This window comes from Myxine glutinosa, chromosome 5 (assembly GCF_964187855.1).
Source record: "Myxine glutinosa chromosome 5, kmMyxGlut1.1, whole genome shotgun sequence".
NCBI lineage: Eukaryota > Metazoa > Chordata > Myxini > Myxiniformes > Myxinidae > Myxine > Myxine glutinosa.
The window spans coordinates 143,211,159-143,223,522 of record NC_136265.1 but is presented as its reverse complement, the minus strand read 5'-3'; the positions used below and the strand labels follow the sequence as shown (position 1 = coordinate 143,223,522).

Sequence of the window (12,364 nt, the reverse complement as noted above, 5' to 3'; positions counted from 1 at the left end):
GTGGGGTAAATTATTCTATGAACTCAACTCCCTAGTTATTATTTGTTATTGTGCATGTACAAGATACCATATTCGCATATATAAAATGTAATTTTAGAAAAGTAAGAAGAATAATTCGTCAAAAAACAAGAGGATAGATTATGTTTTTTTATGATAAAACATAGGTCAAGGTGGAGAGAGATGCATAGCAACTGGAGTTAAAATCCCTTTACAGTAGTCAAGAGCAGAAATTTTATACCAACATTTACTGCATATGCAAGCGGGATTGCTATATCTAAAACACTCGTCAACAATGAATGTTTCAGTCAATTACGGAAAGTGGCAAATATCATTCAACCGCAAGACAACTGTATGGTATTGGGATTTGGTAAAATAACAAGGTACTGTATTGGGTTTATCATCTTAACAGAGAAATTATGATGAGTGGGTAGATCAATAAAAGGACTTGGTCACTTACGAATAATCATTGAAAATGAACTTAATCAGTCACCTGATTAAGTTCATTTTTAAGATTAAGATTAGTCACCTGAATTGCGAATGATGATGGGAATAGAGCCTGTGATGGATGTTGTGAAGAGAAACAGGTTGAGATGGTTTGGTCATGTGTTGAGGAAGGATGAAAGTGACTGGTTGAGAAGAGTGATGGAAATGAATGTAGAAGGAAGTAGACGACGGGGAAGACCGAGAAAGACTTGGCTACAGGTGGTGGAAGAAGAAATGCGGGCAAGGGGGTTAACAAGGGGGAGATGCAGAAAATAGGGCAAGATGGAGAAGATTGTCATGGGGACCGCAAGGCTAACCTCCGCTCTAGCAGGGAAAATGGCCTTAAAATGCCTGTTGTTGTTTGTTATATTAATTAGAAGATAATCACAAAATATACATTGTTTATAGGCTTTTATCTCTGTTACACGCAGGACAATTCTCTAATTTATCGTAGGAAGTATCAGGGAATTCAAGAGGTTTAACATTTGCTATGTCGTTTAGATTCATCATATTTATATTGTATATAACTTTACTTAAAATAAATTTAATCTTCACTATAATCAGTGCTTTCATAATCATAATCATCTATAAATCTACTTTCATAATAATTGTTTGAACACAAACTCTCAGTATCATAACTGTCTTCTGTTCTCATAGAGATACTATCATCACTATCATAATCTCCAAAATCTTTAACTGAATAATGACTAATTTAATCCCTGGTGTTGGGCTAGCGGCTAGGGTGCCGGCTTAGGATCCTAGGATCCTGGGTTCGAATCCCGGTCGATCGCTGAATTAATGCCAGGGGGGTTGACTCAGCCTGTCATCCTTCCGAGGTCGGCAAATTGAGTACCAGTTCACTGGTAATTCCCTGTGTGTCGCAAGAGGCGACTAACAGGGTTGGCGTCAGGAAGGGCATCCGGCCGTAAAACATTGCTTCAAAAAGGGGACCGAAAAACAACAACAACCACAGTTCCCGAAAAAGGCCAACCCCCGCTTGCGGGGAAAAATGGCCTCTAAAGGTGGTTTTTTATTAAGGAAAACAAAAATCTTGAAGGACTCTAATCAAAGATACTTAAACCAATAACCAAGTTCAAACATACTATTAATCAATATACTTGATGGTGATGAGTGCCATAAGAAAATGAAGTTATTCCCTCAAATAAAAGTCAAATATTCATTGGCTCTCTATATGAGTTGAAAGAAAATATGAGAGAAAATGAAGTGGTATGAGTGTTTTAGAATCAACAAATATTCATTGGTTCTCCGTATGTATATAAAATGATATGTGGTTTATAGTCCCTATGGATTTGGTATTAAAAAAATGGGTTTTGATTTTTTTTTAAATGGGTTCGGATAAATGATTGGATAAAAATGGGAAAATAGGGTGATGTTCATAAGTTCCAATGCATTTTCACCCATTCACTTCAATGTAAAATTGGGTGTGTTTTAGAACCCTCATTTCCCTACTACTAATATACAAGCCAAAAGAAGGGATTCTAGCAGAATTATGGCTCACAATTACCAACACAGCGCATGTGGTCCAATCAAATTAAAATGAACTCGGCCTGTTTACCATTTCCATCTGTAAAGCTTACAAGCTAAATGCTACAACTCATGGTTATAATCATATATGCTGTGTTAATCTATCAATTATCAGCAAATATCACCAATGTAATATGCAGATGCTTCACCATTCATCTTTTTCATCATAGAGGAAATTGGTGAGTTGAATGCAGTAGACCTGGAGCACACCATAAGGCTTACAAGGTAGTTTGGTCAGTTAATTGGCTGGTCACACGCTCTCACACCGTCTCTCTGAGGATCAGCAATCAAACGATCTAATCCACTTCTCTTGACAGCCACTGAAATAGGTGCAGTCCCTGGAATTCCTCGGCCTCACTTATCTCCCATAATCTTTAATGTTAGGTTCACATCTACAAGCCACCGTCTGGTTATTCTCCATATAATTTAGACATCCCTGAGCAGCACCGAGCTCATCACACAAAACAATGCTTTCAAACAGAGCTCCATGAAGGATAAGTCTGGGCTAGGCCTGCTTCCCACATTACACATCTTGAAGCGGTCCAAAACAAGACATCCCGCACCAATGGAATCTCAAGACAGGAGGAGGATTCCCAGGCACTGTCGCTCTCACACCAACCGAAGGTTGATAGGCATGCTATTTCATACAAGCTTGCATCTGCCTTGCCCCTGTGGCCTTCTTCGACCTCTTCCATCAACGAGCAACCCCAAGTCACAAGCGTTCAATAAACCCTCACCTGCTAACCCTCTAAAAGTCCATGCTGCTTGCCCAACTGTATTATTTCAGCTCATACTCCCAATTGTGGAATCGTCTACCCGTGTCTGCAGTCTCATCCTCCTCACTTTAGTCTTTCCAATGCACCGCCCATCACTACCTCATGTGCACATCCACACACATCCACAATCTCTTCCACACACGCTGCTTCTTTCCCATTGTGCTCCTCTCCTGGAAATTGTTACTAGTTATGGTGTTATTCCTCATTTTTTGTGCATGTGCACCAGCCACCTCATACGCATTCCTACTCTAAAAAACTGCTTTCCTTTGTTGTTTAGCTCCTCCATTTGCCGAGAGTCCTATACCCTAGGATCGAAGAAACGAAATAAAGAGGAAAAGCAAATGGGGGAAGAAAACCCTTCCCCCCAAGATAATGATGGCAACAACCAAGCCTATTGTAGGCACCTTCTTCAAAGGCTTTCACATTACATGAAGAACTAGAACGGCACTCGGTAGAGCGCATCCCTTGGCCAGGCTGAACAGTTTACGTTTTGTATCCAACTGATAGGCAGGATCTGGATTTTGGATCTGAACCAAAATCTAATCGACTTGTTCTTGTCACCTAACCAACTCATCCACAACTTTTTAAAATATCATGTTATATAATTGCTTTTCGCCCGATCTCTCAATAGTGTAGAATCACTTGAAAATTAAATAACTCTCGTATCCGAATCCATATTCAGATAATCACCAAAATTGTTGTCACACACCGAACCTGTCCACTAAGTTTTGTCTAAATCTGTCCATAACTTTTTGAGATGTCATGCTATATATCGGTTTTAGCCCTATCTCCCAATGGTGAAGAATCACTTCAAAAATTCTCTGATCCGGATCTTCAACAGAATTGAATCAATTCTTCCCTGTCACACAACAAACCTCTCCACCAAAGTTTCGGCCGAATCCGTCCACAACTTTTTGAGATATCCTGCTATATATTGTTTTGGCCCTATCTCCCCAATGGTGAAGAATCGCTTCAAAAATTATACCAGTTGGATCCGGATCTGGATTTTCACCAAAATCTAATCCTTTCATCCTTGTCACATACGCTATCTCTCCGCCAAATTTCATCCGAATCCGTCACAATCCGGAAACATAACCCCCATCCACCTTTGGTGACGGAGGTAAAGAAATAGGAAATGACGGAGCACTGCAGTGCACTTACCATTTCAAGAAAACAAGCTGCTCGGTTTATGTACAGACGCTCACAAAAGACTTGCTCAGAGACGATGCCCTCATCGGTCATGTAAGCACACAGGTTTAGTGCTTCAGTGTATGACTCCAATGCAGAAGAATGCCCATTCCTTTCATGAAACAGGTCGTTGCCTTCATAGAAGAGTTTCAAGACAAGCTGCTGCAAAAAGTCCTGCATCCAAAGGTGGGTGAGAGGTAGCAATTCCATGACCTTGTGACAATGGCTCAATGAACGCAGGGGTTTTATAATCATACTAGCTGGGGGGGGGGGGGAGGCAGGATAGGGAGGGGTGAGGAAGGGAGTAGGGGGAGTGGAAGGGGGAGGGGAGAGAGAGGTGAGGCGAGGGGAGAGGGAGGGGAAAGATATTCTACATATACATATTTTGCGGGGTGGGGGGGGGGGGGGGAGGAGGGAGTGGGTGGCTTTGACAGGCCCCTCCGTTTTGGGGGAGGGAGGGTGGGAAGGGAAGGAGGATAGATTTACCCATGCAGTGCTTTAACCTCAGTGTTGCCCAGGTAATGTAATACCCTCTGCAATAATCACCACGTGGCGCTACATGGTACACATTTACATAGATAATTTACGCCCCTCTCCCGGTCCACCATAGTACTTCAGTGTATGACAATACTATGACATGAGGCCATGGCCACATGACCTATGTTACCCCCCAGACAAAGTTGTATTTGTACCCCGAGTAAAGTATATACGTGTTTATAGCTGGAGTACCCAGTGTTGCTCAAGTGAAAAAGAAACTAACATATTTGATGACACTCAGGAAGAAGAAGAAGAAGTACCACTAACTTCGACTGCTTCTGGAATCATCTGATTGAATCTGATTTGTTTGATTATTTATGTTCAAATGTCTGGTAATTGTTTTGTATATATTTATGCATATGTGTACTTGTATATAACTGTGATTCATTAAACATAAAGGCTTACACACTATAGAGCGTACTTCGTAAATCCACCCAAAAAGATCGACCATTTTTTTCGAAATATTTCAAAAACAATTGTTTTTTGTCTGAAACACTGCCTGGCACTCACTGACAACCCCGTGAAAGATTGATGAAGACCCGTTCAGTTCAGTGATTGAGGCAGCAGTCTGTTGCTTATACACCGCCAAGATAAAGAGATGCGTCAGAAGAACATGTTGCATGCTCGGAATAAGATTGCCTAAAGGATGGATACACTGCAAGTATCTGTAATTTAAGAAAATAAAAGTCCAAACTATTACTAAGATTACAGAATCTCTTAGGATGGTTACGATACCTTGACTGTAACTTGTCTTGCCCCGAAATGGTTGCAAGACTATTGAAACGCCCATGTGTGTGTATGTGTTTGTATGTGTGTGTATGTGTGTGTATGTGTGTGTATGTGTGTGTATGTGTGTGTATGTGTGTGTATGTGTATGTGTGTGTGTATGTGTGTGTATGTGTGTATGTGTATGTGTATGTGTGTATGCAAATTGTATTTGCTTGTTATCCCCATACATGGATGGGCCTCAGGAGATCAAACAGATCTACCAGGTCTCAAAGTATCCACCTAAGTTAGCGTGTGTGTGTATAAAATGTGTAATATGTCATGCACAATACAGTCACGTGAAAAAGTAAGTACACCCCATGTAAAGTTTTGACTTTTTCAACATATTTCAACATACAGCTATTTGATCTTCATTTTTTTTTTTGTATACTGAATCGAGGCTCGTGAAAGAGCTAACATTAATTTCACAAACAAATCAACCAGACAAACAAAATATATAAAAAGAGGGAGCGGAAGACAAGATGGGGAGAGAAGGGGAGGCACACAAACACAACATTTGAGAGCAGGGAGAAGTGTGGGAGGGAGAGGGCTTGGGGGGAGGAGGCGTGGGAAGGGGGGTGGGGGGAGAGGTATAAAACACAAGGAGACCAAGGACTTCCAGGACAGAAGTTGGTATTTCAAAAAAGTGTGGGATTTGGGGTGAAATTAGCGGGGGTAGAAAAGATCAAGGTTTTGGATGGGGGAAGATATAAGAGATGGTGGTGAACAGCTGTTTTAACAATATTGTTGTTAAAGATAAAGATAATAAAGATAATAGATAATAAAGAATAATAAATAGATATAGATAATAAAGATAAACATAAAGATAATATCAACAATATTGATAGATAAAGGTGATATAATATAACAAATATCACGAAACATTTACATTTTGTAGTCCATTGTATAATTTAAATAAACATAAATGCAAATTTCGCATGTGGAAAAAGTAAGTACACCCTTGGCTCTAATAGGTGGTATTGCCCCCTTTGGCAGAAACAACCTCAAGTAGGCATTTCTTATAACTGTCTACCAGTCTCTGACATCGACTGGGAGAAATTTTTGCCCACTCCTCCATCCAGAATTCTTTCAGCTGTGCGATGTTTGAGGGGTTTCTTGCATGCACAGCTCGTTTCAAATTCCCCCCACAACATCTCGATGGGATTTAGATCCGGGCTTTGACTTGGCCATTCCAGAACCCTCCATTTCTTTCTTTTCAGCCATTCCTTGGTGGATTTACTGGTATGTTTAGGGTCATTGTCATGTTGCAAGGTACCACCTTCGGTTGAGCTTCAACTTTCCGACAGATGGCCTCACATTATCGTCAAGCACCCTCTGGTACAATGAAGAATGCATAGTGGATTATATGATGGTGAGCTGCCCAGGCCCTGATGCAGCAAAGCTGCCCCAAACCATAATATTTCCACCACCATGCTTTACAATTAGTATCAGGTTCTTGTGGTCAAATGCTGTCTTTGGTTTTTGACAAACATGTCTTCTGGTACTGTGGCCAAATAGCTCTACCTTTGACTCATCTGTCCAGAGCACATTGTTCCAGAAGTGCTGGTCTTTGCCTAGGTGTTCATTGGCAAACTTTAGTCTTGCCCTGATGTTCTTTCTGGACAGCAAAGGTTTCCTCCTTGCACACCTCCCATGTAGATCAAATTTGTGCAGCCTCTTTCTAATGGTAGACTCGTGCACTTTGACATCAACAGTGGCAAGAGCTACCTGTAGGTCCCGTGATGACATTCTGGGGGTTCTTATCGACTTCTTTCAGCATCTTGCTGGGGCGGCCTGGCCTGAACAAGTTGTCAGTTGTTTGGAATCTCCTCCACTTGTAGATGATCTTCCGGACAGTCGAATGATTGATTTCAAATTGTTTGGAGATCTTTTTAAATCCCTTCCCAGACTCGTAGGCATCTATAACCTTCTTTCTGAAGGCCTCAGAGAGCTCTTTTGATCTAGGCATGGTGACACCGCACACTTTAACAACAAAGAGCAAACCAAACGAAATGTCTGAGGTTTAAATAAGAAAGGTTCCTCCAAGATCCTCTCGAACGATGTTCTAAGCATTTGCACCTGAGCCGGTGCACCCGATTCTAATTTTAGGTATTTGAAGTCGTGATAAATGTTGGGGTGTACTTGCTTTTTCCACATGCAAAATTTGCATTTATGTTTATTTAAATTATACAATGGACTACAAAATGTAAATGTTTCACGATATTTGTTATATTATATCACCTTTATCTATCAATAATGTTGAAATGAAGATCAAATAGCTGTATGTTGAAATATGTTGAAAAAGTCAAAACTTTACATGGGGTGTACTTAATACAATATGTGTATATACAACAACAACAGGCATTTTAAGGCCATTTTATCTTCCCGCTGCCTTCAACATATCTCCCACAACTCTCGTCGGCCCTCCTGCTTTTCTACTCTTCATTGCTTTTATCGCTTCCTCAACTTCCTTCTGAGTTATCTTCTCTGCCGGTCCTAAAACTGGGTTACTCTTTATGTTGCTGTCCCATTCATGTGAATATAACGTATAATAATAATGTGTGCATATAATACACAGCACAATATGTCACGCACAATACGTGTATAAACGTGCATGTGTGTTTGCGTGTGTGTGTGTGTGTGTGTGTGTGTGTGTGTGTGTGTGTGTGTGTGTGTGTGTGCGCGCGCGCGTGCATGCGTCACCGCCAAGGGTCCTCATCTCCACCAGCAGTCCCCAAAACCAAACAGAGCCCTTCCCTGGTACCGAAGCATTCATCCCCATCCCAGCAAGGAACCATGACACGACTGTGTGTGTGTGTGTGTGTGTGTGTGTGTTGTTACGAGTTCCTCTACGATCTCCTGGTCTCGGTAAATCTCCGAACCCCGAGAGGAGCCCCGGCAGAAAAATATGTTATTTTGTGTTAGAAATCAATAGTGAGACCACACCAATGATTTGTAAATGAACAGATATTGTATTAAAAATCACACACAAGAATAACGGTACAACAAATGGCAATTAAGAGTGCACTCTATATACCTTATCGCTTAGGATGGTACCATCAACTAAAGTCAGGTAACTCACTGCGCTCCCAGCGAGTGAAAAGGACACTCCTCAATGTCTCTATAACCTTTTCCATGGCGAAGGTGATTCGCTCCAGTGGTCGCTAGAACGATATCCAGTCGAAGCCCGAATCTCGCTCTCCAGTCGAGACCCGAATCGAGTACAGATGGCAATGGCAATCGCCCCGCCGAAACTGTACAAAGTCGCCCTCCAGAGGAGCACCTTCACCGCTCACTCAGCAAACCGCAACGTAATTGGAGACGAAGCGGTCACACACACACATCCCCGACAGACGGTAGGATGTTGGGGTAAAGCTGACGCAAAGCAAAACCTTTGTAGGTGTCCGAAGGGCAAGGTTCAAAATGGCCGACGGCTCTTACTTGAGTCGATGCGACTAGGCGAGGATTCGTCGAAATCTCAGTGCCCAAACCTGACCGCAGATTTCTCAATTCCAGCGATAATTCCTATCGCCGGATGTCCTTTCAAGGAACTCAAAATTCCCTCGCGACTTTCGGTAGACCACGCTCGCTACGGAGCCTAGACGTCACGCGTCTTCTCCGACTTTTCTCGCCACGCCTCCTCTTCTTCTCTTTTCGTCTTCCGGTTCCCGATCCTGCTTCCTGTCTCTTTTTTACCATGAACGCTTTTAACCTTTTAACCACAATAACCATTTCCCTTAAACAACAATTATAATACATAGAACCAGAAGGGTTTCAAGTGGATGAAAACCACAACAGCGGAAGGGACGAATCCGTAACAGTATACAGTACTTTCATATAGATTGTTATTTTTCAATCTACTGTAATTTATATATCCCGGCGAGGCTCTGCATTATCAAATTCTCACTCTTGTTACTTTACATTGTTTTACTTTTCTTAGATCAAATCAAAATGGGTTTTAAATATTTGCTGCTTAATCACAAAAAAATTAAAGAAGTATAGAATGAAGAATGTAAAAGCACAATGAGCCAACGAAAGGTTTTGTCAAAATTGAAAAAAAAAAAACTCTGAAAGTCCAATGTTTCAGCGAGGTTAACATGCAAGCTAGTTGCTGGTGAAGGCCGTCTGCACTAGGGAGTATTGTTCTTTTTCTTCGACACAGGATCAACAATCCGAAAGATCAACTTTTCATTGTTTCCAATGATGGTTAGCATACTCCGATCAATGTTCTGTTGATTTAGTCCAATGTTATGTCCGTCTGCTGATGCATAACGAGACTAGACTACTTTCCCAGTTCACATACAAACTGGAACAGCACTTGGTAGAGCACATACCTCTGCCAGGCTGAACAGTTTATGTTTTGTAAACTACTGATAGGCCGGATCTGGATATGGACCTGAATCAAAATCAAATCAATTCGTCCTTGTCACACACCCAACTTGTCCGCCATATTTTGTCCGAATCCGTCAATAACGTTTCGCAGACAAAGACAGACAGACAGGGGTGAAAACAACCTCTGTCCACCTTTGATAGGGGAGGTCATTAGGGTAATTGGTGTCTGTCTGTATCTTGTTCTGTTTCCTGTCTCCTCTCTCTCTCTCACTGCTTCATGCATCGTTATATAAAAATATAAATAACCACCTTTAGAGGCCATTTTTCCCCGCAAAGCGGGGGTTGGCCTTTTTCGGGAACCGTGGCTGTTGTTGTTTTTCGGTCCCCTTTTTGAAGCAATATTTTACGGCCGGATGCCCTTCCTGACGCCAACCCTTTTTGCCGCCTTTAACGACAAACAGGGAATTACCAGTGAACTGGTACTCAATTAGCCGACCTCGGAAGGATGACAGGCTGAGTCAACCCCCCTGGCGTTAATTCAGCGATCGACCGGGATTCGAACCCAGGATCGTAGGATCCTAAGCCGGCACCCTAGCCGCTAGCCCAACACCAGGGAAACGTGCATCGTTACTAAACTTTATTGGCATAATTAACAATGTCTTACAATTCTGCCAACGACACCTACATTTTACTTCCAATTACTCAACTTATTCAGTTTGGCCCAGTCAAAAGTAGACTTTTCTCAAAGCGTTCACCATGCTGGATGACGTTATAGTATTCAAGTGGGCTTTATCCTCATGCCTAATGTCAGGAGATTGTTGTTGTTGTTGTTGGCTCCATTTACTATGTTAATTATTAGATCATTGTAGAGGTTGGTCTATGACAATCCCATGCTATTAAATCTGCATCGAGGACAGGTATGTCAGCTACGTAGGTGGCGTTTCCGATGCCATTCCGTCAATGGAGTGTCTTTATTGTGGTTGCTCTCTGGCTCTCCAATCTTATCAAATGATACCCCATCCCATAACGAGTCCTTGACAAGTATATCTGCTCGTTATATTAATAAAACAATACTTAAAAACCATTCATTTCTGCCATGTACCTAATGAATGAATGCAAAGGGAATGAGACATACCTTGTACTCATCATCGGTGCCTTGAAAAGGCAGGGGAGATCTAGAAGGCAAACAAGATGTTTTTAAAAAACAATCAACAAATAGCATTAGGACAGAAGCCTGGTGTTGGCTTAACGGTTAAGGTGACTGGCTTAAGATCCTAGGGTCTTTAGTTCAAGTTGCATTAGTTGCATTAACAGGCGGGTCGACTCAGTCCGTTATCCTTCCGAGGTAGGCAAAATGAGTAAAAACTAGCTGGTAAGTGGGCATTGCATTAGCGGCATAGCCACGCCCTTATAAAATGATGCAGCCAAGCAGCCACTGGCTGCATACGAACAAATAAATAAATGATTGGGAAAGAAATTTTAATTTAAGAAAACATTGCAGCAGACACGAAATGATAACATTTAACATGGATATCTCATCGCATCACATCTCATCGCATGCAACACAAAGAGGTAGTGGTCATGTAGACTATAGTAGGCCATGGGCTACTATAGCTGTTGGTGTACCTCTACCACCCCTCTTCCTTCTCCCCCACCACCCCCCCCCCCCCCAATTCCCCACCCAAACAAACCCCTGACAATATCTTTCTGATGCCCTAGGGCCTAGACCTACAGTATCCTGACCATGAAATCAAATGTTAACATCACATAAGTTGGAATGAACTTGTCATTTTGGATCAATATTTAGAGGTACCCTAAAAACGTGACCGTGGTAGCTTCACATCACACTCAATTTCCACGTTTCATACTTTGGTAATTTGTGCTGTCATTATAGCAGTACAACAACAACACAACAACATGCATTTTAAAGGCCATTTTCCCTGCTAGAGCGGGGGTTAGCCTTGCGGTCCCCATGACAATCTTCTCCATTTTGCCCTATTTTCTGCATCTCTCCTTGTTAACCCCCTTGCCCGCATTTCTTCTTCCACCATCTTTAGCCAAGTCTTTCTCGGTCTTCCCCGTCCTCTACTTCCTTCTACATTCATTTCCATCACTCTTCTCAACCAGTCACTTTCATCCTTCCTCAACACATGACCAAACCATCTCAACCTGTTCCTCTTCACCGCATCAATCACAGGCTCTATTCCCATCATCTTTCGCAATTCATCATTTGTCTTCCTCTCTCTCAACGATACTCCGCACATCCATCGAACCATTCGCATTTCCACCCTTTCCAACCTTCGTTGCTGCTCTACGTTCATTACCCATGTCTCGCTCCCATAAATCAGAACACTTCTCACACATGCAGCAATTGCAGCATACACCTTTCCCTTCAGCTTCAATGACACTCCCCTCATCATCAGCACGCCACTCAGTTCCCGAAACTTCTTCCATGCACATCTCACTCTAGCAACCGTTGCTGAGTCTGATCCACCTTCTCCATTCAGCATGTCTCCGAGGTAGCAAAATGTTTTCACACCTTCCAGCTTCACGCCGTCTCCAAGATCCAACTCAACATTTCCTCCATCTGCAGCTCCCTCTGTGCACACCTTACATTTGAATGTAGCTGCCACACTGGTTAATGACCCTCTCAGACCACTACATTTTTAATGAACCCACTCAGCGCACATTGTACATTGAATGGAGTTCACTCCGACACCCTTCCTACACACAGCACA

At 42.1% G+C, this 12,364-nt stretch overlaps 1 protein-coding gene across 2 annotated transcripts in view; it reads right to left on the bottom strand.

Annotated features, from left to right (window-relative positions):
- The window catches only part of LOC137439678 (zinc finger CCCH domain-containing protein 7A), a 200,935-nt gene that overhangs the window by 177,043 nt on the left and 11,528 nt on the right, over positions 1-12,364 (bottom strand). Inside the window, exons 2-3 of one of the 2 annotated variants that reach the window (XM_068135663.2) lie at positions 10,762-10,801; positions 3,966-4,166 (exon numbers count right to left, since the gene is read on the bottom strand). In XM_068135663.2, coding sequence (XP_067991764.2) covers positions 3,966-4,166; positions 10,762-10,801 — 241 coding nt within the window. The remainder of the gene's footprint in view (positions 1-3,965; positions 4,167-10,761; positions 10,802-12,364) is intronic. The other variant, XM_068135664.2, reaches the window with a different exon arrangement.